Genomic DNA, 26285 nt, shown 5'->3' with positions numbered 1-26285 from the left:
AGTATGAATTTTGCCGGTAAATAGAGAATTCCGGATATTTTAGGTGCCGTTTAAACGAGAGTTTCCTGTATGAAGATTTTCAGAAACAAGGGGATAAGTGATTGCTGATATAGATGATATAAATGATTCGTTTACATTTCACCAACTTTATTTTTTTTTAAGGCAATCATCAAAGTGATAAAAATGGAAGAGCCCGTATTTCGTTACCAAACCAACATGCTCTATACACCGCTAACAGCACTGAAGTACGCTGACAATACAGGAAATTTGTCTGTTCGAGTGTTTTACAACCTACTTTTTAATCACGGGACTCTATTTAAGATAAGTTTGAACTTCTTCAGAATTATAACATGCAGCTGTTTTCGTAATCGTGCTATTTCACCAAACTGATTAGGAATATGAAGAACTGGCTTTTTAGAAACACCAGTGACCAAACTGTTGTTTATAATGGTGTTGTCCGCTGCATATCAGTACACAACCGTCTTAGATTTTGAAGTGCTTAGGCCAGTAGATTTTTTTTTGCATAGATTCTACAAGTAGAGGTGCTAAAATACATAGAGAATAGAAAAGATATGAGAATTATGATCAGAGTGTAAAAATATATTGCAAATGGAAATGTTCTGGACTTGAAGACCTCAGTCATGGAGAATGACACTAGACGACTTGCTTAAAAAGTTGAAGGACCTAAAATAACACACAGCTGAAATAATAAATTTCTTAAAATACTCTAATATGATTACATGTATTAATATAGACCACAAAATTCCAATTACTGATAATCCATTGACTCTATCTCCAATCTTCATTCTTTCTCTGTGATTTGTTACTGTAGTTGGCCCTACTGAAGCTCTTCTGTATTCACCTACAGGAAACTTTTTTTTATCTGGCACGGACGGGACCGACGTGGTGCCGGTTCATCAAAAATTCCGGATAACCGAAAGCTATAGTAAAAGATAGGGAGAGCTGACAGCTCCGTATAAAGCAACAAACCCTGTTGCTTAGCAACAACTGTAGAACAATGGCCTCAAGTTCCAAGCGTCTCTGTAGCTTAGCAACAGCTGCAGCCACACCCTTGCACAGCAACAGATGGAAGAAGGCAAATACAAATGAAGTAAAACCTACTCCTGAATTTTGCCGGTTAACCGAGATTTCCGGTTATTTAGGTGCCGGTAAATCGAAAGTTTCCTGTAACTAGTTGGTCAATCATAAAAATATATTTTAATCAGAAGAGGTTAGTCCAAAAAGGGATATATTTCTATTGCACTGTGCAGTAACCAAATTAATATCATACTTTAGTTTATGTTAGAATATGTATAATGTAGCACCAGTGTACAGGGTGGAGGTAGCGAATTAGTTCATACCCTGAGTTAAATGGTAGATAGGTCTGTATTTATTGTATTTATCCAGCTAAACTCTAAAGACAAGTACTGAGATGATGGGAAATTAAACTGCGAAGCCGGCTGCAGAGTCTGGCTCGTGGGAAGATTGGGGAGGATGCCTATTCGGCCAGGCAGGGTAGCACGCATACAAGATAACATACATAAGAATTAAGCGACGAGGCGGCCTTCACTTGTTTGTGAAGCTACAACATGGTTGTCTAAAAGGCAAAATGGCATACAATATGCTTGCCTTGCAGAAGTAACATGAGCAGGTTACAAGGTCAGAATCTGCGCTTTGCAGAGGTAGTTCGGACCAGTAGGCCGATTGAACACCAACTGTTATCTTATGAAAACATGTCGCTGAGCCGGACCATCTGGCAGGGACAATGGACGACTGTGGCTCCAGGCTACAAGAATAGATAAGAAGAAGGCCACGGTGATAGAGGAGTTGGAATAAGTCAAACAAGCAAAAAACATGATTAACTGCGGAATATGGGGAGAAGCGTAAAAATGTCACGCGGTAGAAGCAATGGATATAATGGAATACTAGAGACTATGATTGATAGATGTGTACCCGCCCCTAGGGCAGGATATGACTGATAAGATTATGTATAAGAATGTAACTCACTAAACTTTCAGTGGAGTTGGATCCGAGAGCGGTCTCGGAAGGTTCTCCCCAGGCCTGTGAATAAAGACCGTTTTGAACCTCCAATCGAAGTCTGTCATCCATACGTAGCTGAGCGTCGACTTTGTATATCACTTAGTCCGCTCCACGGGGGAAAGGGTTAAGTGTCGACTTGGCATATCACCAGGTCCACTTTCCGGGCACATCACACTGGAACATCGATTATCTACTCTTTTAGTTCTGCAAGCAGAAGTGAGCACATCAATTCATAACTCTTCCAAGTACCAGCCTTTACCCACAAATCCAATAGCCTGGAAAAAGCATTCCACCAATGGCACAGACCGACTCTTATGCCCGCCCCCTCCCGCCCCAGCTACAGAGATGAGCACTAAAGTTAATATGTAAATCACCTCCGGCAATCCTGTTGGCAGCCTCTAGGACATTGATCAGAACAAAGCTATCAATTTTAAAAGCAACATCATGCCTGTTTAAACACACTGCTGCAGTGCTTAACTCTCATAGCAGGTTGAATGTGCACAGTCATGAGAGGGTACATGGAGAAGCAATGAGCTCCAAGACCGTGTAATAGATTAGCAGGACACACGGAAGTGACGGTAAAAGATAGCAAATTGAGAAAAACCTTGACTATGTACAGACTTAGTGAACATAGCCTGGCCATCGAAAAAGGTAGACACAGGCAGACCCGGCTACCAAGAGAGGACAGGATATGCTCTCACTGCAGTCAGGGAGTGGTGGAGACAGAGATGCACTTCCTCACAGCTTGTGGAAAATATCAGGGCATAAGGGGGAATTTCTACCTAAAATTCACAAAAATATGCCCTGAATTCAAAAATTTGAATGACGACCAAAAACTCCCATACCTATTAGGGGAACAGAGAAATTGTGTAACCTTAGCGGCACACTATGTTACAGCTTGCCATAAACAGAGGGACAACCATTAAATCTAAGAATAGAGCATAGACAAATTATATGAATGTATATTTATACACTCAGGGATATATCTGTTTATACACTGTATGGATAGATCTGCGTTTATGTGTTCAACCATAAATGTTTTTTCGATGCTTTGGCAACATAAGATGTACCTTGTCATGCCAATAAAGCGATTTGAATTGAATTGAATTGAGTAATTCTGGAGAGAACTGATCCCAGCAGGGGTAAGGTAGAGGTTTCAAAGTTCAGAGCACCAATCAAGGGAAATAAAGGGTAATGGTCGAAGGGTGTTTTTGTGACTGGAAGGCTGTTTCCCGTGGGGTTCCGCAGGGCTCAGTACTGGGTCCTTTGCTTTTTGTGGTATATATCAATGATTTGGACTTGAATGTAGGAAGTATGATTAAGAAGTTTGCAGATGATACAAAAATTGGCCGTGTGGTTGATAATGAAGAAGAAAGCTGCAGACTGCAGGAAGATATCAATGGACTGGTCAGGTGGACAGAAATGGAATTTAATCTGGAGAAGTGTGAAGTAATGCATTTGGGGAGTGCTAACAAGGCAAGGAAATATACAATAAATGGTAGGACACTGAGAAGTGCAGAGGATCAGAGGGACCTTGGAGTGTATGTCCACAGATCCCTGAAGGTAGCAGGACAGGTAGATAAGGTGGTTAAGAAGGCATACGGGATACTTGCCTTTATTGCCGAGGCATAGAATATAAGAGCAGGGAGGTTATGCTTGAACTGTATAAAACACTAGTTCGGCCACAGCTAGAACACTGCGTGCAGTTCTGGTCACCACATTACAGGAAGGATGTGATTGCACTAGAGAGGGTGCAGGGGAGATTTACGAGGATGTTGCCTGGGCTGTGGAATTTTAGCTATGAGAAAAGATTGGATAGGCTGGGGTTGTTTTCTTTGGAACAGAGGAGGCTGAGGGGAGACCTAATTGAGGTGTATACATTTATGAGGGGCCTGGATAAAGTGGATAGGAAGCAACTATTTCCCTTAGCAGAGCGGTCAATAACCAGGGGGCATAGATTTAAAGTAATTGGTCGGAGGTTTAGAGGGGAAATGTTTTCACCCAGAGGGTGGTGGGGGTCTGGAACTCACTGCCTGAAAGGGTGGTAGAGGCAGAAACCCTCATCGCATTTAAAAAGTACTTGGATGTGCACTCGAAGTGCCGTAAACTACAGGGCTACGGACCAAATGCTGGAAAGTGGGATTAGGCTGGATAGCTCCTTGTCGGCCGGCACGGACAAGATGGGCCGAGTGGCCTCCTTCTGTGCTGTAAATTTCTATGATTCTATGAAGAGATGTAATTTGGGGACTCTTAATTATCTGCCAACTGAGTACACACCATTGTAGTAGATAAACACAGTTCCACTGTACCATAAGTGAAAAGCTGATTGGGGAAGTTCAAGAAAACTCCTATTCAAAACAGAAAATAACAAAATAATTTTTCAATATTGGTGCTAATTCAGCTCCCCTGAACCATCTGGCTAAGTAACTCCTCCTAGCTGCTGACATCTTCACCAACCACTATTCTTCAGCAACCACTAAGGAAACATTTTTTTTTAAAACAGAAAAAATGCTCATCATAATTGTTTGTAACTGTTGGATGCTCAAAATATGTACTATACAGTAATAACATTGTGCTCTTCAAATAAATTTGGAATACACACTGTTGCTGGTTAAGTGTTGTTATTTATACTAAATGATGATCATTTTCATATTCGTGCTGTAGTGCTGTTATGGTATAAGGACAACAGCCGAAACTTACATTTATAATCGCACCTTTAATGCAAGAAAGCCTCCTAAGGCACTTCAAACAGATGTAAGGAAAACAGATACAAACCAAAAGGCAGAGATTAAGGCATATGAACATCACACCGTGTAACACCATTTATATTCTGCAGTTTAAGTGCAGCAGAGGTCCCTGGCTTTGACCTCCCTCGAAGACCGTGGACAGCGTGTTATAAATCTCATCATTCATCAAGAAACTACTCATGAAATAACGCTGGATGGCCAGCTGGTGGCGCCGTCCAAGGAGTATAAATACTTGGGCGTGGGCCCCAGCTTGCCAGGGACATTTTGTAAGACAAGGAACTAGTGAAGTACAACTAGACCTCCATGTTTTGAAAGAAGTTGATTAAAGCCTTGCTTTATACTCAAACCAAGTGCGTAGGGAGTTTTATTACGTCACAGCGCTCAACCCAATCCGCACAGGGCACGGACGATGCGGCCGCCTGCTCCACCAGTGGAAGAGGAGGGACAACCCGAAGTGCGACTGTGGCCATGAGTCCCAGACCACGGAACACATCACATCAACCTGCCCACTGCGGGAGGCACCTCATTTCTCCACTCGGCATCTCAGGAGGCCATCGAATGGAGAGCCAAACTAGACATCCCATGATAAGCTTTTCACATCATACGAAACACAAGTGCAGCTGTGTGTAATGTAGGAAGATGATAATCTGGTAGAAGGCACCTAATGTGCTTCCAACAAATTGGACATCTGCGCCCCATATAATCGAGCATGGAGGCCCGAGGCAGCCTGCACTCAAGCAGTGCAGAAGGCCCATTAGGACTACAGAAAATATTAAATTGGGGTTGGGGAAAGGAAGTGACCCACAATGAGATTGGAGCATCTGAACAGCATCCCACGCACATAAAAGATCCTAAATTAATGAAAAAGGCCAAGAAATTCATACCCATGTTCGGTGCCATCTCTGCCTGGTGCTATTTCCAACCCCGCGCCCCCTTCCATCCCATATCCCAACACCAGAAAAGGCTTCCAGCACGCCGCCGGCATCTGGAACCTGGAATCTCGGGCCTGGCACTCAAACAAGCACCATGAGCGATACCCCTAGAGCACCAGAAAATGATATGAGTTGGCGCCATTATCAGGTAAGGGCAACTCATTCCTGCATCTGAATCGCAACGGCTGGCCTCCACCACCCTCTCAGGCAGTGCGTTCCAGATCCTCACCACTCGCTGCGTAAAAAAGTTTTTTTCTCATGTCACCTTTGGTTCTTTTGCCAATCACCTTCAGTCTGTGTCCCCTGGTTCTCGGCCCTTCCGCCAATGGGAACAGTTTCTCTCTATCTACTCTTAGTCTGGAGGCCCTCGTGATTTTTGAACACCTCTACCAAATCTCCTCCCAACCTAATACAATGGCAAAATACTGCGGATGCTGGAAATCTGAAATAACAACAGAAAATGCTGGAAAAACTCAGCAGGCCAGGCAACATCCATGGAGAGAGAAACTTAGTTAACGTTTCAGGTCGAAGACCCTTCGTCAGAACTGAAAACAAGCAGGAAAAGGAACAGATTTAAAAGCAAGTTTAGGGGCTGGGAAATGGGGGAGGGGATGAAAGAACAAAGGGGAAGGTCTGTGATAGGATGGAAGGCAGGAGAAGAAAAGAGGCATTAAGAGATATTCAAGGCAAGAGGAGATGGTGATGGGACAGGTTAAGAAACAAAGGATGGCTCTGGATGGAGTGTGAATTGCGCTGGCAGAATGAAGGGCAGCTGCCATGTGGAAAAAAAGCACAAACAAAAAGTGTGTCTTAACTTGTCCCATCCCCACCTACCCCCCAGAGCGCATGCGCCCCAGCCCCAGCTTCACCTTCTGAATGCCCGGTGAATGAGGGGCCCCGCCCACCTTTTTATCCGGCCCATCTGATTGGCGGCAAATTCAAAAGGATGCAACGCTGAGTGGGGCGCGCGCCTGTCAATCTTATGACCCGTGATGTGCCAGGCGGGCGGGAGCCAGGTTATCAGGCGCCATTTCTCCCCCACCCATACACCTGATGCATTGCCAAATCTGAGTGTTCGATTCCCGCTTCGGACGTTGAAAAATCGCACATTTTTTAATTTAAATTTGCAATTTTTTTTAAGTACACCAAAAGTTCATCATTTGACCACGTTATTGTTAAATTAAACGGAAATAACAATTTCAAAGCAAAATACTGCGGATGCTGGAAATCTGAAATAGAAACAGGAAATGCTGGAAACGCTCAGCAGGTCAGGCAGCATCTGTGGAGGGAGAAACAGAGCTCATGTCAGAACGTCAGAATCGACGAAGGGTCACAGACCTGAAACGTTAACTCTGTTTCTCTCTCTACGGATACTGCCTGACCTGCTGAGCGGTTCCAGCATTTCCTGTTTCTGGCACGCTCCTTGTTCAACCACCCAGTTGTCACTTTTCCCTGTATTCTCTCTGTTTCGGAAATGACGCCATGGGATGCCAGTGTACAGACATTTAATTTGTTCCTGTGAAATTCCTCCCTTTGCCATTTTAACGGCGGCTGTAACCATTTTGTTTCAATGGGTCTTCAACAGCCACCAAAGTTGATCTGGGCAAGATAACTGCACAAAATCCACTAGATGTGCAAGAAAGTATGCTTGAAGCTTAAATGGGCGACTGCCTCTGTCAAAGCATCAAAAGGAAGGAATTTCAGCCAAAAGTGTTATGAATTTTATGATCCATGAAGAAAGACTCATGAAATAACACTGGACGGCCAGCTGGTGGCACCGTCCAAGCAGTATAAATGCTCGGGCGTGGGCCCAGCCCTCCCAGGACATTTTGTAAGGCAAGGAACTAGTGAAGTACAACTAGACCTCCATGTTTTGAAACGAGTTGATTAAAGCCTTGCTTTATACTCAAACCAAGTGTGTAGTGAGTTTTATTACGTCAAAAAGTGTTCGGCATTCATACACGAATTCATCCTGCCGTGAAATCTCAGGGCCATTTTCCTTTTTTCGACTTCTGTTTCACTCTTTTTTTTAATATACTGCGGCTTTTCCAAGCGTGACAAGCCCAGGTGTTTGACGGTTGTCATGCTTGTTAATGGTTACTGCCAACAAAGCCCCCACAGCCTGACCAATGCCACCACAATTAAACTTGACCACGGTGCTCAAAGGGTTAATAATAACTTGCATTTAAAAAGTTAAATCAACTCCAAAAAAATTCCCAAATATATCTAGCGAAGAGAGAAAGAATTTGCATTTATGTAGTATCTTTCACAATCTCCGGACTTCCTAAAGCACTTCACAGCCAATGGAGAGTAGTTACTGTTCAGTAACACAGCAGCCAATTAATATAAAATATATATAGTTCTATTATGACCTAATTTTCTGGATTGATAATAGCCAATTTTCTGCAGTGCCCACCAGTATTGTTGGATATTGCATGATTTCTCTCCAAGGTCACCTAGGAACACACAATTAAAAAAAAAAAAATTCATTCATAGGATGTGGGCGTCGCTGGCAAGGCCCAGCATTTATTGCCCATCCCTAATTGCCCTTGAGAAGGTGGTGGTGAGCCGCCTTCTTGAACCGCTGCAGTCCGTGCGGTGATACTTTTATTGTAGCGGTATGGTACAACTGAGTGGCTTGCTAGTGGTCATTTCAGCGGGGCAGTTAAGAGTCAACCACATTGCTGTGGGTCTGGAGTTACATATGGGCCACCCAAGGCAAGGACAGCAGATTCCTTCCCTAAAGGACATTAGTGAACCAGTTGGGTTTTTACAACATTCCGGTCACCATTACTGATACAGGAAACTTTCTGGTATCCGGCACGGACGGGACCGACGTGGTGCCGGTTCATCAACAATTCCGGATAACCGAACGCTATAGTAAAAGATACGGAGCTCAGAGCTCCGTATAAAGCAACAAACCCTGTTGCTACACCCTTGCACAGCAACAAATGGAGTAAAAAAAGTAACTAAAAGTAAAAAAAGTTACCTGAACCAACTCCTGAATTTTGCCAGTGGATAGAGCGTTCCAGTTATTTAAGGGCCGGTTAATCGAAAGTTTCCTGTACTAGCTTTTTAAAATTAAATTAATTGAGTTTAAATTCCCCAGCAGCCGTGTCTCTCTGGATCATTAGTCCAGGCCTCTGGATTACTAGCCCAGTAACGTAACCACTATGCTACCATTCCTGATAAGGCCTCGGAAGAGCAGTTGGAGTAAAGCCTGCCCATGGATCCTAAACATCCTCGACCTGTGGAAGTGCCCCACATATTTAGGATAAGATATTGCAGGAGATAGCTGACGTAATAAAACTCACTACGCACTTGGTTTGAGTATAAAGCAAGGCTTTAATCAACTTGTTTCAGAACATGGAGGTCTAGTTGTACTTCACTAGTTCCTTGTCTTACAAAATGTCCCTGGGCAAGCTGAGGCCGACGCCCGAGTATTTATACTCCATGGACGGCGCCACCAGCTGGCCGTCCAGCGTTATTTCACGAGTAGTTTCTTGATGAAGGATGAGATTTATAACAATAGCTATGTCGGATGTGTCATTTTAATGGGTGTTAAATTGGCATAAGCAGGGAGTTAAAACAGGCGGAATCGCATTTGCCCCCCCCCCCCCCCCCCGTTATACGACCCGCTCGATATTCAGTTCTGTTGAAGCCAGTGGAATTGAATATCGGGCGGAACTTATATCAGCTGGCCAATGCGATGTCGCCGGTTTTACATGCCCGCCAATTTCACGCCCAATGTATTTCGCACAATGAAGCAGAAAAATACACTAGCCTTGCCAAGCTTCCAGATGACAATATTCAAAGAATGAACTGTGGGAGTTTTGTTTTCTTTGCCTATTAAATTCAAGATAATCAAAGTCCATTTGATCGGTTTTGGTTAAGAATTATACTTTTGCAAATAACATCTCAATTATAATCCTGCTTGAGTGATGTTCTGTTCCCAAAAAAACCAATGGTGCAAAAAAAATGAACTACAACTCCCAGTGTGCAGAGCCGTGCATGGCTATGTAGAGAGTCGTTGCCAGGGATTACACTAAGAAGATCTGCTCTGACCCGAGTTTTGTTTTGTGTGGTTGATGTACATGCAGCGATCTGGTAAAAGGTACTGTACTAAATATCATTCTGCACCGTCGAACGTAAATTTGCAGTCTTTAAATTCCTTTACTCCTCCTCCTGAGAATTTTATGTTTTCTCCGTTATCTAATAACTTCTACAAATGTACTAAAAATCAAATGCATTCAAAAAAAATTACAATGATGTATGTAATACAAAGAAAAAACAAGAAACTAATAGAAAAAAAATGCCTGCTTTTGTTTGGTGAAAACAATGAACTCTAAGGGAGCAGCATTTTTTAATTGCAATTAAAAATGTTTACTCACCCTTGTTTAAATTAAAGCTAATTATTAGAAATTTTACGGGCGCTTGTTGATTACTAAATTCTGCTTTTACCTTAATATAATCTCGATTTACGTGTTCTCACAACCGTAGGCAGTTATTTTGAAGTCAAGGGGTAAATTCCACAGTAAGACTAAATTTAGTGCATTTTCAACTGTTGAACAGAATGCAAATAAAAAACTGGGTCAGCCTGTTGCTGTTTTGTAATGTGAAAGTGAGCTGTCAATTGGCATCGAGGAATTGTCATGTTTCCAGACTTCCTACGTCCACCAATTGCCCAACGTGCTCTACAAAAAACAAGTGGAAATATACGGAGACCGGTTTCACAAGTTTGACTTGTAAGATGCACAACACAATGAGCTACTGTCAAATAACTAAGTTGCCAAATACTGTTCCCTTTCTAACTTTTCTCTAAGTTTTATGTGGGGGCATTGCGGGGGTGGGGGGGGGGACAAGACATTGGTGTTTCACACTGCTCTGCTATTGAGCGTTAGAAGTCTTACTCCAATTATACAGGGCGTTGGTGAGACCACACCTGAAGTACGGTGTACAATTTTGGTCTCCTTACCTAAGGAAGGATATACTTGCCATAGAGGGAGTGCAACAAAGGTTCACGAGATTGATTCCTGGGATGGCGGGACTGTCGTATGAGAAGAGATTGAGTAAACTAGGCCTGTATTCTCTTGAATTCAGAAGAATGAGAGGGGATCTCATTGAAGCATACAAAATTATTACAGGGCTTGATAGGATGGATGCTGGGAGAATGCTTCCCTTAGCTGGGGAGTCTAGAACCAGGGGCCACAGCCTCAAGATAAAGGGTAGGCCATTCAGGGCTGAGATGAGAAGAAATTTCTTCACACAGAGGGTGGTGAATCTTTGGAATTCTCTACCCCCGAGGGCTGTGGAGGCTCAGTCATTGAGTATATTCAAAACAGAAGTCGATAGATTTCTGACTAGTAAGGGCATCAAGGGATATGGCGATAGGGCCGGTGAATGGAGTTGAGGCAGAAGATCAGCCATGATCTCATTGAATGGCGGAGCAGGCTCGAAGGGCCTAATGGCCTACTCCTGCTCCTATTTCTTATGTTCTTATTTTCAGGTCAATGGCAGCGAGATATGAGGGACATCAGTTACGTAGAGAGACTGGAGAAGACGGGCTTGTTCTCCTTAGAGCAGAGGAGGTTATGGGGAGATTTAATGGAGGTGCTCAAAATTATGAGGGGGTTTTGATAGAGTAGACAGGGAGAAGCTGTTTCCACTGGCAGATGGGTCGGTAACCAAAGGACACAGATTAAAAATAATTGGTAAAAATGCAAGGGGGGGGATGAGGAGAAATCTTTTTACGCAGCGAGTTGTTATGATCTGGAATGCACTGCCTGAAAGGGCGGTGGAAGCTGATTCAATAGTACCTTTCAAAAAGGAATTGGATAAATACTTAAAAAGGAAACATTTTCAGGGCAATGGGGAAAGAGCAGGGGGAGTGGGACTAATTGGACAGCTTTTTCAGAGAGCCGGCACAGGCACGATGGGCCGAATGGCCTCCTTCAGTGCATTATGATTCTATGAATTTAAAAAGTTGTCCATATGAAGGAGAGCGAATCAGAGTGCCACCTCCAAATCAAATCAAATCAACTTTTTATTGTCATTGTTAGTGCACAAGTGCAGTACAACGAAATGTAGGCTTGCGGCTCCCGAGAGTGTACATTTAGATTAAGACATTTAAACATTCAACGTACATTTGGCTTGAAATACATTAACATAAACATAACCATAATAAAGTGCATTGGCAGATGTGCAGGCTTTAGAGTTTATTTGTGGAGTTCAGTAGGATGACAGCCCTGGGAAAAAAGCTGTTCCTAAATCTGGTCGTACGGGTGCGAATGCATCTGTAGCGTCTCCCAGATGGCAGGAGGGCGAACAGACTGTGGCTGGGGTGGGTAGGGTCTTTGATGATGGACCGTGACCTCCGTAAACAGCGTTTCTGGTATATGTGCAGAGTTGCATTGGCACCCTCTGGAAGTAGGGCTCCTGCCAGTCCTCTCAGTCGCGTAATGGTGTGTGGCATAAGAGGATTTAAAGAAGAAAGAAAGATATCTTTAAATTAGGGCAAAGAAACTGTTGAATCGCCCTGAATCAAGTATTGGTCTTTTTGGGAATGAACGGCAATTGATAAGGTACACTGGGATTCCATGGTTGACTTAAATACACATTTATCTACAGTCACAGGGATTTTTGTAAAAGTTTTTTTTCACACCAATGTTCTCCCCTCCTGAAGGTTGACTCACCGTGGTAAGGTTCCATGATCATCAGGCACCCTACAATGCCTCATCCAACTACTGTAGCTACTCTTTTAACCGTGTCAACCATGGCTCAGTTGGGCAGCACCCTCGCCTCTGAGTCCGAAGGCTGTGGGTTCACTAGTCCCCCACTCCAGAGACTTGAGCACAAAAATCTAGGCTGACGCTCCCAGTGCAGTGCTGAGGGAGTGCTGCACTGTCGGAAGTGCCGTCTTTTAGATGAGGCGTTAAACCGAGGCCCCGTCTGCTCCTCTCAGGTGGATGTAAAAGATCCCGTGGCACTATTTTGAAGAAGAGCAGGGGGAGTTCTCCCCGGTGTCCTGGGGCCAATATTTATCCCTCAATCAACATCACTAAAACAGATTATCTGGTCATTATCACACTACTGTTTGTGGGAGCTTGCTGTGCGCAAATTGGCTGCCGCGTTTCCCACATTACAACAGTGACTCCACTTCAAAAGTACCTCATTGGCTGTAAAGAGCTTTGGGATGTCCTGAGGTATGTAAATGCAAGTCTTTCTTTCTTTTTACTCACTGAAACTTGGTAAAACTTGAGGGAACTGTTGACCTGTGTTTAGGTTGACTACTTCAGAAGGGAAAAGCAGCATCTTACAAACACTAAAGTCTTTTTCTATGTTTTCAGTAACTCACAATAGAAAACAGCAATGTCTGCAAGAACTGTTCTGGTCACAGGTTGCTCCTCTGGCATTGGCTTGGCCCTCGCAGTCAAACTAGCAAAAGATGAGTTGAAACGATTTCAAGGTAAGACAGAAGTTTAAGTTGCATTCTATATAAGTGTTGAGATTTGATGCAAGATCTTTAACAGTCAGCTAGGGCTACTGGTTATGTTGTGCAAAGGTCATGATGAAAGGACTTCCCTTTTAGAGTTATGCTAGACACAAGCTATTCTTAACTTCTTCACAACAACTGACACTTATATACTGTAGCGCCTTTATATAGTGAAGCATTCAAAGATACTTGACACGTGGGTGACAGAACCAAGTTGGGGTTAAGAGTTGGCCGCAAGCATGATCAAAGAGATAAGTTTTTAAGTGATTATTGAAGATGAGGAGAGACATAGCAAGGTGAATGAAACCATAACTAAATCCATTAGATTTACCCACCGACATCCTGCTGAAGATGCGCAATTTAATAATGAAGCAATAGGTTTTACACATTTTTCTCAAGAGTGGTGGGAAGAAAGTCTGAACTCATAGAGTCATAGAGTTAAACAGCACTGAAAGAGGCCCTTCGGCCCATCCTGTCCACGCCAGCCATCAAGCCCTGTCTATTCTAATCCCATTTTCCAGCACTTGGTCCATAGCCTTGTATGCTATGGCGTTTCAAGTGCTCATCCAAATGCTTCTTGAATGTTGAGGGTTCCTGCCTCTACCACCCTTTCAGGCAGTGAGTTCCAGATTCCAACCACCCTCTGGGTGAAAAGGTTTTTCCTCAAATCCCCTCTAAACCTCCTGCCCCTTACTTTGAAACTATGCCCCCTGGTTATTGACCCCTCTACTAAGGGGAAAAGTTCCTTTCTATCTACCCTATCTATGCCCCTCATCATTTTGTACACCTCAATCAGGTCCCCCCTCAGCCTTTTCTGCTCTAAGGAAAACAACCCCAGCCTGTCCAGTCTCTCTTCATAGCTGAAGTGTTCCAGCCCAGGTAACATCCTGGTGAATCTCCTCTGCACCCTCTCCAATGCAATCACATCCTTCCTATAGTGTGGCAACCAGAACTGCACACAGTATTCCAGCTGTGGCCTAACTAGCATTTTGTACAGCTCCATCATAACCTCCCTGCTCTTATATTCTATGCCTCGGCTAATGAAGGCAAGTATCCCATATGCCTTCTTAACCACCTTATCTCCCTGTCCTGCTGCCTTTAGTTTTCTTTAGTGGTTTTCTTTAGTGAGTTCCTGATTTCAACTGTGTTGTGCGGGAGTAGATTGCAGAGCCCAACATCTTCTCTATAGGGCGAGGTAGTAAATAGAATGAAGGAGTTGCCACAGGACATTTTCCACATAGCTCATGGGAGTCCTTTGTCGCAGAATGCTGGGAGCAAGTTACCGGCTAGTCCTCTGTGTGCCGCACAGAGACAAGAGGTATTGGTTTCCTCTTTCATGCAACATCACAAAATAGAATGTCTTGGAACCGTGGCTCAGTGGGTAGCACGCTCGCTTCTGGGTCAGAAGGTTGTGGGTTCAAAGTCCCGCTCCCGACACTCCAGTGCAGTACTGAGGGAGTGCTGCACTGTTGGAGGTGCCGTCTTTCGGATGAGACGTTAAACCAAGGCCCTGTCTGCTCTCTCAGATGGGCGTAAAAGTTCCCATTGCACTATTTCGATGAAGAGCAGCTGTCCTGGCCAATATTTATCTCTTAATCAACATCACTGAAACAGATTATAGGCCATTGTCTCATTGCTGTTTGTGGGAGTTTACTATGTACGAATTTCCTACATTACAACAGTGACTATACTTCAAAAGTACTTCATTGGCTGTGAAGCCCTTTAGGACCTCCTAAAGTCATGAAAGGTGCTATAGAAACGCATGATCTTTCTATCTTCCCTAAACAAAGTTTTCAAAGCTGTTTTGACTGCACAGAGTGATCAGCACCTGGATTGTTTTGCCAGGAAAGGTGATTGCGGCCAGGACACTCGACTTATTTAAGAAACAGCTAGAATGGCAAAATAACAACAGAAAATGCTGGAAAAACTCAGCAGGCCAGGCAACATCCGTGGAGAGAAATTAGAGTCAACGTTTCGGGTCAAAACCCTTTATCAAGTCTTTAATGATTCTCAGGGCCTTCCCCCGACACCTCTCGAGGTAGATATCCTGGACAGCAGGTAGTTTAATTCCTAGAGTATGTTGTGCAACTTTCACCACCATCTGTAGAGCCTTGCAGTCTATGGCAGTGCAGTTGCCATACCAGGTAGTGATGCAGCCGGACAGGATACTCTCGATGGTGCACCGGTAGAAGTTGGTGAGAATCTGGGGGGCCATTCCAAATTTCTTCAGTCTCCTGAGGAAGAACAGGCGTTGCAACAAGATGTTGCCTGGCCTGCTGAGTTTTTCCAGCATTTTCTGTTGTTATTTCGGATTTCCAGCATCTGCAGTATTTTGCTATCGAGCTAGAATGGCAACATGGGTTGGGGTTGATAGTCGGGAAGGAGGTCGAATGGGCCGAAGGGACTTCATCTAAACCTATCTTGGCAGATATGGCTTGAATTTCCTTTATGTACTGTATAACATACATTTTATTATTTAATAGTATTGGGGACAAATGGTACAGTAATAAACAGTGTTGACGGATCAGTTTATAATCATCGCAATGTTCACAGGACCAAGGTTCAGCCCACCTCACAAGTTAAAGAATGAAAACCAATATAAATTGTATATTATTGAAGTTTATATTTGTGAAATGTTTCCTGTATTCAGCAACAGTGGCACGGAGCCCCCTATCATATACCATAAAAATTACCATAAATCATCTGCTGCTGTCTAACTTTGCCTTTTTGCAGTTGTCGCGACAATGCGAAATTTAGACAAGAGGAAAAGACTGGAAGATGCAGCGGGCGACACACTGAATGACACACTGGAAATTAAAGAACTGGATGTTTGCAGCGAAGATTCCATATGCAAGTGTGTGAACAGTATCCCAGAGCGAAAGGTGGATATACTGGGTAAGATTTATAAAAAAAGAAAGACTTTCATTTCAAGAGCGCTTTTCATGATGTCCCAAAGCACTTTACAGCCAATTAAGTTCTTTTTTGAAGTGTAGTCACCGTTGTAATGTAGGAAACGCGGCAGCCAAATTGCGCACAGCAAGCTCCCACAAACAGCAATGTGATCATGACCAGATCATCTGTGTTTTAATGGTGTTGATAGAAACATAGAAACATAGGAGCAGGAGTAGGCCATTCGGCCCCTCGAGCCTGCTCCGCCATTCAATGAGATCATGGCTGATCATCCAAATTCAGTACCCTGTCCCTGCTTTCTCCCCATATCCCTTGATCCCTTTAGCCTTAAGAAATATATCTAACTCCTTCTTGAATATATTTAATGAATTGGCCTCCACTGCCTTGTGTGGTAGAGAATTCCACAGGTTCACCACTCTCTGGGTGAAGAAATTCCTCCTCATCTCTGTCCTGAATGGCTTACCCCTTATCCTTAGACTGTGACCCCTGGTTCTGGACTCCCCCGCCATCGGGAACATCCTTCCTTGATTGAGGGATAAATATTGGCCCCAGGACACCGGGGAGAACTCCCCCTGCTCGTCTTCGGAATAGTGCCACGGGATCTTTTACGTCCACCTGAGGGGGCAGACGGGGCCTCGGTTTAACGTCACATCCGAAAACCTTTCATAAACGGACAAAATATGGCATTAAAGGTTTTGTAAATCCTTGGTAATACACAAGTCAGGCCAAAGAGCAATTTATTGATTTTTCATATAGAAATAAAACAAGTTTGTTTAATTGCCACAGTGCATTTATTTTTCCGAAACGACTCAGAAATCTAAAAATCCTCCCATTAACGCATCCCTAAATATACCAGCCCTCTACTACAGATCATCACCTATGCCCATGGTGAACTCATCTGGAAGAGAGTTTCCTCATTGAAATAAATACTTACTTTAATGAAATCAAGTCACCCTCGAAGTAAATTGGCTGTGACCCTAAGTCCAATCCTAACTCGAACCCTAAGCCTGAAGCGCTCAGCTTTATTGTAAAGCCAAACATAGCCAAACCCAACTTTAAGAAACTCAACCCCAATTCTGAACCCAACTCCAACTCATAAACACAACGCTAACCCTAAACCCATTTCACCTATTATTCTCAGACTGGTAGGATGCAAGTTGGAACTCTCAATTCGCTTCAGTAGCTTCCTGATTTCAACTATGCTGTCGTGCAGGGGCAACAGAGGCCAGCAACTTTTCAAAACCTGAGGCTTCTTCATACAGAATCATAGAATGATACAACACAGGAGGCCATTCGGCCCATCATGCCTGCGCCGGCTCTTTGAAAGAGCTCTCCAATTAGTCCCACTCCCTTGCCCTTTCCCCATAGCCCTGCAAATGTTGCCCCTTCAAATCATTACACCCACCAATCAGTGTTGGCACTGTAGCACCTCCACTGACGGGACGGTGTAATTACAGCGTGACAAGTTTACATGGAGTTTATCATCACAAAAGTGGATGTGGGAATTTCTAATGCAAGAAGTTGATAGGAACCGCAGCAAGATTTTTAATACGTTGTAAACAAGTGTGGATCACTATTTCTCGTCTTTGTTGCTTTATTTAATCTTAGCGTTTCCTGAGCTTTGGGACGTGACCCCCCTCACATTGGTTTCTCAGAAAAAAAAACGTTCTACTCTCCCGCTCACCACTTTTGTACTTCTCGCAAAACCACCTTTACACTTCTGGTACAAAAAAAAGAGTATGTTGTATTCCATTTTTCTCCTTGTTCTAGTAAATAATGCTGGAATGGGGCTGATTGGACCAGTAGAGTGCCAAAGCTTGGAAACCATGAAAATTGTGTTTGACACAAACTTCTTCAGTCTGACTCGGCTGGTGAAAGAAATTCTACCCGATATGAAGAGACGTCAAAATGGGCACATTGTTGTCATGAGCAGTGTTATGGGAATCCATGGTAAGTTGGTGCTTTTAGAAGTTCCGGCAGATCAGGGATGTTCATTGCAGTTCCAGTGTTGAAGATAAACATTTTGTTACCGAACTTAAGCTTTGGTTTTATTTGGCTGGGCCATATTGTTTTTTTCTTCTTTTTTTTTAGGTCTTCTATTCAACGATGTCTACGCAGCATCAAAATTTGCAGTAGAAGGTTTCTGCGAAAGTTTGGCAATTCAAGCCTTAAAATTCAATATAAAGTTAAGAGCCATAAAGATTTTTTAATCTTCTTCTTCATAGGCAGTCCCTCGGAACCGAGGATGACTTGCTTCCACATTAAAAATGAGTTCTCAGGTGACTGATGAGTCCAATGTGGGACCTACAGTCTCTGTCACAGGTGGGGCAGACAGTGGTTGAAGGGGCGGGTGGGTGGGGTGCATGGGTTGACGTGCGCTCCTTGCACTTGGCTTCCGCTTGCTCCCGGCGAAGAGACTCAAGGTGTTCGGCGCCTTCCTGGATGTTTCTCCTCCACTCTGTGCGGTCTTGGGCCAGGGATTCCCAGGTGTCGGTGGGGATGTTGCATTATTTCCAAGGAGGCTTTGAGGGTGTCCTTGAAGTGTTTCCTCTGCCCACCTGGGGCTCTCTTGCCGTGCCAGAGCTCCGAGTAGAGTAAATCAGTAAAACAAAAGATCCATCAATCCTCCTTTTTACACGGTTCAGGCTTTTTCATTGTCATGTGATCTGCCCCAAGAACCCACAATGATGTCACGTAATGCTAAACCGAATTGTAGTACCCACGCCACTTCTCTTAACTAAGATCAATTAACTATGAATAGTCCAGGGATTGTACCAGAAGCTTGCTGGCCTGTATAGTTCAGCACCACACAACATAGAAACATAGAAGATAGGAGCAGGAGTCGGCCATTCGGCCCCTCGAGCCTGCTCCGCCATTTACCCTGTCCCTGCCTTCTCCCCATATCCCTTGATCCCTTTAGCCTTAAGAAATATATCTAACTCCTTCTTGAATATATTTAATGAATTAGCCTCAACTGCCTTCTGTGGTAGAGAACTCCACAAATTCCTCCTCATCTCAGTCCTAAATGGCTTACCCCTTAAACTTTAGACTGCGACCCCTGGTTCTGGACTCCCCCGCCATCGGGAACATCCTTCCTGCATCTAGTCTGTCTAGTCCTGTTGGAATTTTATAAGTTTCAATGAGATCCCCTCTCATTCATCTAAACTCCAGCAAGTATAAGCCCAATCGACCCAATCTCTCTTCATATGTCATTCCTGCCATCCCAGGTATCAGCCTGGTGAATCTTCGCTGCACTCCCTCCATGGCAAGAACATCCTTCCTCAGATAAGGCGACCAAAACTGCACACAATACTCAAGGTGTGGTCTCACCAAGGCCCTGTACAACTGCAGCAAGACAACGCAGTACATTTACTCACTGAACCATCAGGGGAGCGCCAATGACTGTACTGCTATTGGTTCCAATTTTCTTCAGGTGGTGAACTTGCGGTTATTTTAGAATGGTAGATCTTGGAGCTATCTAAGTACACTGGTGGTTGATAGTCTTCAAGTGCGTTACTTAGAAGTCAATCAGAACAAGATGTTGAAGTTTCAAGTATTGCACACAGTGAGTGCTAGGGATATTCCAATGATAGAGTATTTTATATGTTCTTAAATATTATTTATGTTGACATATTCTTGCATTATTTGTTAAATCAATTGACTGTTCTCGGTGTGCATGTCTCCCCATAGCATAAGTCTCATTGAACCGGGACCAGTCTTCACTGAGTTTGAAACTAAACTGTACGAGGAAGCTGCTAAAATGGACCTCTCCAATACGGATGAAGAAACTGCAAAAATGTTTCGCCAGCTGTACCTTCCTTATTCTAAAAAGGTCTTTGGCATTCTGGGGCAAACAGCAGAAGAAATCGCTGAGGTATTCTTGAAGCATCCAGCACCCTCAAAGCCATCGTATTTTAAATTTATAACGGGTATATTAGAAATGTTATCTGATATTATTTTATTGTACTGTAAAGAATGGAGTTTTATGACTTATTAGCATTATTTTATAGAATCTTACAATACCGAAGGAGGCCATCATGGCAGTGCCGCCTCTTTGAAAAGCTAGCTAATGAGACCCACCCCCCTGCTCTTTCCCCAGAGCCCTGCAATTTTTTTCCCCCTTCAAGTATTTATCCAATTCCCTTTTGAAAGTTACTGTTGAATTTGCTTCCACCGCCCTTTCAGGCAGCGCGTTCCAGATCGCAACAACTCGCTGCGTAAAAAAATGATCATCTCCCCCTCTGGTCCTTCTGCCAATTATCTTACAAAGTATTACACAGTATTGACAACTCAGAAACAGGCCATTCGGTCCAATGGATCGATGCCGGTGTTTATGCTCCACACGAGCCTCCTCCCACCCTACTTCATCCCACCCCATCAACATACCCTTCTATTCTTTTCTCCCTCATGTGGCTACATAGCTTCCCCTTAAATGTATCTACACTATTTGCCTCAACCACTCTCTGTGGTAGCGAGTTCCACATTCTAACCACTCTCTGGGTAAAGAAGTTTCTCCTGAATTGCTTATTGGATTTATTAGTGACTATCTTATAAATATGGCCCCCAGTTCTGGCCTCACCCTTATTCTGCCTACCAAAATGAAAAAAAATGATCTATGTTGAAGTTCATTTGCCAGTCACACACCAGAGAGATATGTCTGTTACAAAGCCCATGGTTAAACCAAAAGCCTCAACAGGTGTGGTGCCCTATTCCCGATTGCTATCCTGTGACTCCTGCTGGAAGGGCGCGGGTGTGGACATTGGGGGAGGAAAGGATTCGGCTTGTCTGTGATCCCTACCACCCTCATGGAGAGCCTGGCAGCACTCACTGGAAACTCACACTTGAAGAATGGCCACTGGGGCAAAATACTGGCGCATGCTCGGTACCCATGGAACCCTATCAACGTCTTCAAGAGAAGAGGGGAGAAAATTGACAAAAGAAATAGGAACAAAAAATGTCAAAGGCAATATAGTAGCTATCACATGAAAGCTGAACATTCGGAGACTTGGGTTAGAATCCCATACTCTCATTATATTTGCTTCCAGACTTCTGCTCAGAGACTTTATTTTTTACTGATCTGGTCTTGCTGCGGACAATCCATAAAGCCAGTTCCTTCGTACACCAGTTAAAACACCTGTCCACGTGAGCCAGCAAATGGTCTAGACGAGGGAACTACAGGAAACTCTTTTTATCCGGCACAGACGGGACCGGCGTGGTGCCAGTTTATCAAAAAGTCCGGATTAGAGAGGCATAGTAAAAGGTACGAGAGCCCCGTACACAGCAACAAATCCAGGCTTCCCTGTTGCTTAGCAACATGTGCAGGAACTCCGGCCACAGACCAAGCGTCCCTGTTGCTTAGCAACAAGTGCAGGAACCCCAGTTACACAGCCACAGATCCAGGAACGACCACTAATACGAAGTAAAACTTACCTGAACCTACTCCTGAATTTTGCCGGTTAACAGAGATTTCCGGTTATTTAGGTGCTGGTAAATCGAGAGTTTCCTGTTGATGTAATATCTCCAAGTTTGCAGACGACACAAAGCTGGGTGGGCGTGTGTGCTGTGAGGAGGATGCCGAGAAACTCCAGTGTGATTTGGACAGGTTGGGTGATTGGCCAGATGCATGGCAGATGCAGTATAATGTGGATAAATGCGAGGTTATCCACTTTGATGGCAAAAACAGGAAGGCAGATTATTATTTGAATGGCAATAGATTGGGAGAAGGGGCAGTGCAACGAGACCTGGGTGTCCTTGTGCACCAGTCGCTGAAGGTAAGCATGCAGGTGCAGCAGGCAGTTAAGAAGGCAAATGGTGTGTTGGCCTTCATAGCGAGAGGATTCGAGTACAGGAGCAAGGATGTCTTGCTGCAGTTGTACAGGGCCTTGGTGAGACCACACCTTGAGTATTGTGTGCAGTTTTGGTCGCCTTACCTGAGGAAGGATGTTCTTGCCATGGAGGGAGTGCAGCAAAGATTCACCAGACTGATACCTGGGATGGCAGGAATGACGTATGAGGAGAGATTGGGTCTATTGGGCTTACACTCGCTGGAGTTTAGAAGAATGAGAGGGGATCTCATTGAAGCTTATAAAATTCTAACAGGACTAGATGCAAGAAGTATGTTCCCAATGACGGGGGAGTCCAGAACCAGGGGTCACAGTCTAAAGATAAGGGGTAAGCCATTTAGGACAGAGATGAGGAGAAATTTCTTCACCCAGAGAGTGGTGAACCTGTGGAATTCTCTACCACAAAAGGCAGTTGAGGCCAATTCATTAAATATATTCAAGGAGTTAGATATATTTCTTAAGGCTAAAGGGATCAAGGGATATGGGGAGAAGGCAGGGACAGGGTACTGAATTTGGATGATCAGCCATGATCTCATTAAATGGCAGAGCAGGCTCGAGGGGCCAAATGGCCTAGTTTCTATGTTAACTAGGAAGCACCATTGATGGTCTTTGATGTGACTCCCATGGGTTAGGTTTTCTTCCTGCCGAAAAGTAGAGTGGGTTTGTAAGGCTAACTGTGGGGAGGGGGACGGCAGATCAATCAAGGCTTTGCTTGTGAATGGCGCGAATCCTGGCTTACTCACTTCTTCTGATTTTGTTAACAGCATGCAGTGAAGGTGATTACCTCCGAAAAGCCGCCCTTTCGTCACCAGACCAACAATCTATACACTCCATTCACGACACTAAAGGTCGCCGACCCAACTGGGAACCTGCACGTTGACACTTTCTACAAGATGATCTTCCAGCACACCAGAATATTTAACGCAAGTCTTAACCTTATCAAATTGCTCCGATGGAGAAGCAGAAACAATCCAGGAGGAGGAAAAGACTCTTGATTTGCAACGCAACTCAAATTTATGTGCATTTGCTGTGCACTGTCTAATTCAGACATTGTCGACATTTGTCACAAAGTTTTTCGTTTTCCTCTTTCAGGGGAATAGTGGTAATAAAAATGACTAATAATGTTTAGTTCATGACATGAATCTTGTCATTCATGTGGAAATGATTTATGAAATAATACTGAGCGGCCTACGGATGGCGCTGTCCAGTGAGAGTATAAATACTCGGGCACGGGCCCAGCTTGCGCAGGACATTCTTTAACAGGAACTAGTGAAGGACACAACTAGACCTCCATGTTGAAAAACAGTTGATTAAAGCCTTGTTTAACGCTTAGACCAAGTGCCTGGTAGTTTTCTTATGTCAGTTCATTCTAGAGGTATCACCAGATATCCAACTTCTAGTAAGTCGCAGTATATTTAATTCCTAATTTTACAAAGTTGGCTATTTTATGTCCTGCTTCTCCCCTAAGAAATATGGAACGTTTTGCACTCAGTGAGAGGTCAGTAATGGCAGTCTTCAAGCTAATTGGAACTTTTTCCAGTGTGACGCTGTGAACACAGACCAGGGAGGACCAGGATTAAAAACCTGTTCTGGCGTGAGCTAACTGATCGCTGCTGGGGCACAGGAAGGGAGCCCTCAAAGACCCAAGTCAGGTAGAGAACAGCAGCCAACAACACCCACCTGCTCATTGGTCAGTGACCCGACCAACAGGTGGGTGTAAATGGATGTCATGTTGGAACCAGATTGGGTCCAGCTGTGAGGCTCCCAGTGATGAATCGCCCAAGATTCTTACCGTCAAGCCTCGCACATGAACAATGCCTATTTAGGCAAGGCACCACAATGCAGCAAGAAGTTCAGGTTTACAGAAGGAGAGAGGAGAAAGTTGTTGAGGTAAAACAAATCTGTAAGACTGTGCTTGCAGGACTAGATTTCAACAATTTTCAGGATAATCTGCAACCATGCAAAGGATCACTCGCAATATTTCCTTTCCTGGAGTTTTCTCCCCCTTCCCCTCTTTTGAATGATACGGTTCAACAGCACTCCTGTACATCACCAAATGGCTACAGTGGCTCAGAGTCAGAAGGTTGTGGGTTCAAGTCCCAACCCAGGGAATTGAGCACAAAATCTAGGCTGACACTCCCGGGTGCAGTACTGAGGGAGTGCTGCATTGTCAGAGATGCCGGCTGACGTAAGAAAACTACTAGGCACTTGGTCTAAGCGTTAAACAAAGCTTTTAATCAACTGTTTTATAACATGGAGGTCTAGTTGGGTCCTTCACTAGTTCCTGTTAAGAATGTCCTTGCGCAAGCTGGGCCCATGGCCGAGTATTTATACTCTCCCTGGACAGCGCCACCCGCAGGCCGCTCAGTATCATGTCATAAGTCTTTCTTTCATGAATGACTGATTCACGTCACGTCACCGTCTTTCGGATGAGACGTTAAACCGAGGCCCCGTCTGCTCCTCTCAGGTGGACGTAAAAGATCCCGCGGCGCTATTTCAAAGAGCAGCAGGGGGCGTTCTCCCCGGTGTCCTGGACAATATGTATCGCTCAAACAACATCACATTGCTGTTTGTGGGAGCTTGGTGTGTGCAAATTGGCTGCTGCGTTTCCCACATTACAAACAGTGACTCCACTTCACAAGCGCTTCATTGGCTGTAAAGCTCTTTGGGACGTCCTGAGATTGTGAAAGACGCTATAGAAATGCAAGTCTCTATTTCTTTTACTCTTCATATGTGAGCCTGGACAGTGATTGTCACGTGGCAATGAGGTGGAGCAACAGAGCCAAGCGCAAACATTCCCTTCCCCAACACACACGCCCCCCCTTTCCAACAGGGTCACTGGATAGTGATTAGCAACCCTGGCTGATTATTGCGTGCCTTGCAACGCTGAATCTAATTATAGCTCCCCAATTACTGCCTCAGTTTAGATCTGATTTAACACAGATTAGCAATCAAAGCACCTTTTTGTCTGTATGAGTTAGTAGTACAGTACGCTGTACCGTACCAGTAGCCACTTGGTGATCAGAGGGGCTTGGCATTTGCCGATATTAAATAAATCAAATAAGGCTGACACTGGTACGATAGCAAAATACTGCGGATGCTGGAAATCAGAAATAACAACAGAAAACGCTGGAAAAACTGAGCTGGCCAGGCAACATCCGTGGAGAGAGAAATAGAGTCAATGTTTCGGGTCGAAGACCCTTCTACAGAACTGAGAGAAAAGGCAGGAAATGAAACAAAAGGCAGTTTGGGGGCTGGGAAATGGGGGAGGGGATGAAAGAAGAGACATTAAGAGATATTAAAGGTGAGACGAGATGGTAATAGGACCGGTAAAGAAACAGACGATGGCTCTAGATGAAGTGTGAAATGCGCTGGCAGAGTGAGAGACAGCTGCCATGTGGGAGAGAGGGGGAAAAAAGGAAACGTCACAAACCACACTGGGTTGGCCCTGTGTCATTATCAGGAAAATAAATGTTTCAAGTCCCTGAGGCGTAACTAATTTGAACATAAAGTTTAATTTAACCCAAACCAAGAGAAACTTATGATCTGAATCACAATAGCACAGTGGGTGTCTATGAGGCGCTCTATCCCTTGCGCTGCCCGCCGGTCGCGGAAGACCTCACGTGTACAGGTGGACACCACGCGCTGCGTCTCCGCTGTAGTCACTGTTGTAATGTAGGAAACGCGGCAGGCAACATGCGCACAGCAAGGTCCCACAAACAGCGGCCACACTTCATAAAAGGACTTAATTGGCTGCAAAGCACTTTGGGACGCACGGGGGTCGCGAAAGGTGCTGTGTAAATGCAAGTCTTTCTTTAAAGAAAAAAATCTGATTTAAAAAGTAATTACACAGAATGCAGAACCTCGACCAAGCTATTCTAAATTGACTGCCCTTTAATTGACTGCCCTTTAATTGACAGGTCCTTATTTTCGGGCAGTATTTGACAGGCCAAACTGTTTTCTGAATGACATTGTGCATGGCCCCACTAGCTCTTATTTAATGAAGGCCGTCTGATCTACCAGACGTCGATTACTTCGGTGGGGGGGAAAGATCAGTGGGAACCTGCAGCCTTTGGCCGATGGGACAGATTTGGCAAAAGGAAGCTCTAATTTTTCGATTCCAAATCAATGAAAAATTCCAGGATGCACCTCCCTGGCCTCCAGTTCTTCTAACAAGTGAGACGAGCAACTTTCTGAGTACAGCGTTCAGTGTAGCAACAAGCAATTCTGCAGTACTGCGGAAAAGATTTGAAAGTTGCACTTTAGAAGCAGCTTCCCCTTGAACACTTGTGCATTTTTTTCCCCCTCTGTTTGCTATTTT

At 44.2% G+C, this 26285-nt stretch overlaps 2 protein-coding genes across 3 annotated transcripts in view; both read left to right on the top strand.

Annotated features, from left to right (window-relative positions):
• Nucleotides 1-4642, top strand: part of LOC147097720 (retinol dehydrogenase 8-like) — a 49477-nt gene extending 44835 nt beyond the window's left edge. For both annotated transcript variants that reach the window (XM_085971756.1, XM_085971755.1), the window contains one exon: nucleotides 163-4642. In XM_085971756.1, coding sequence (XP_085827882.1) covers nucleotides 163-390 — 228 coding nt within the window. In that variant the 3' untranslated portion in view covers nucleotides 391-4642. The remainder of the gene's footprint in view (nucleotides 1-162) is intronic.
• Nucleotides 4643-9639: 4997 nt separating this feature from the next.
• Nucleotides 9640-23198, top strand: LOC147097719 (retinol dehydrogenase 8-like). The gene is made up of 7 exons (XM_085971758.1): nucleotides 9640-9833; nucleotides 13066-13184; nucleotides 15945-16106; nucleotides 17892-18071; nucleotides 18213-18306; nucleotides 19812-19995; nucleotides 22729-23198. Exons 2-7 carry the CDS (start codon nucleotides 13088-13090, stop codon nucleotides 22957-22959), a joined length of 948 nt encoding a protein of 315 aa, XP_085827884.1. The 5' UTR covers nucleotides 9640-9833; nucleotides 13066-13087; the 3' UTR covers nucleotides 22960-23198.
• Nucleotides 23199-26285: the final 3087 nt, after the last annotated feature.

The sequence above is a fragment of the Somniosus microcephalus genome, chromosome 31, assembly GCF_052327205.1.
Source record: "Somniosus microcephalus isolate GS21.2 chromosome 31, FLI_Smic_1.0, whole genome shotgun sequence".
NCBI lineage: Eukaryota > Metazoa > Chordata > Chondrichthyes > Squaliformes > Somniosidae > Somniosus > Somniosus microcephalus.
This window is presented reverse-complemented; position numbering and strand designations above follow the sequence as displayed.

Coding starts and splice junctions, on each gene's coding strand:
- LOC147097719 (XM_085971758.1), top strand. CDS start 13,088: ATGTCTGCAAGAACTGTTCTGGTCACAGGTTGCTCCTCTGGCATTGGC. Junction 13,185..15,944: donor TGAGTTGAAACGATTTCAAG/GTAAGACAGAAG, acceptor GCCTTTTTGCAG/TTGTCGCGACAATGCGAAAT. Junction 18,307..19,811: donor GCCTTAAAATTCAATATAAA/GTTAAGAGCCAT, acceptor GTCTCCCCATAG/CATAAGTCTCATTGAACCGG.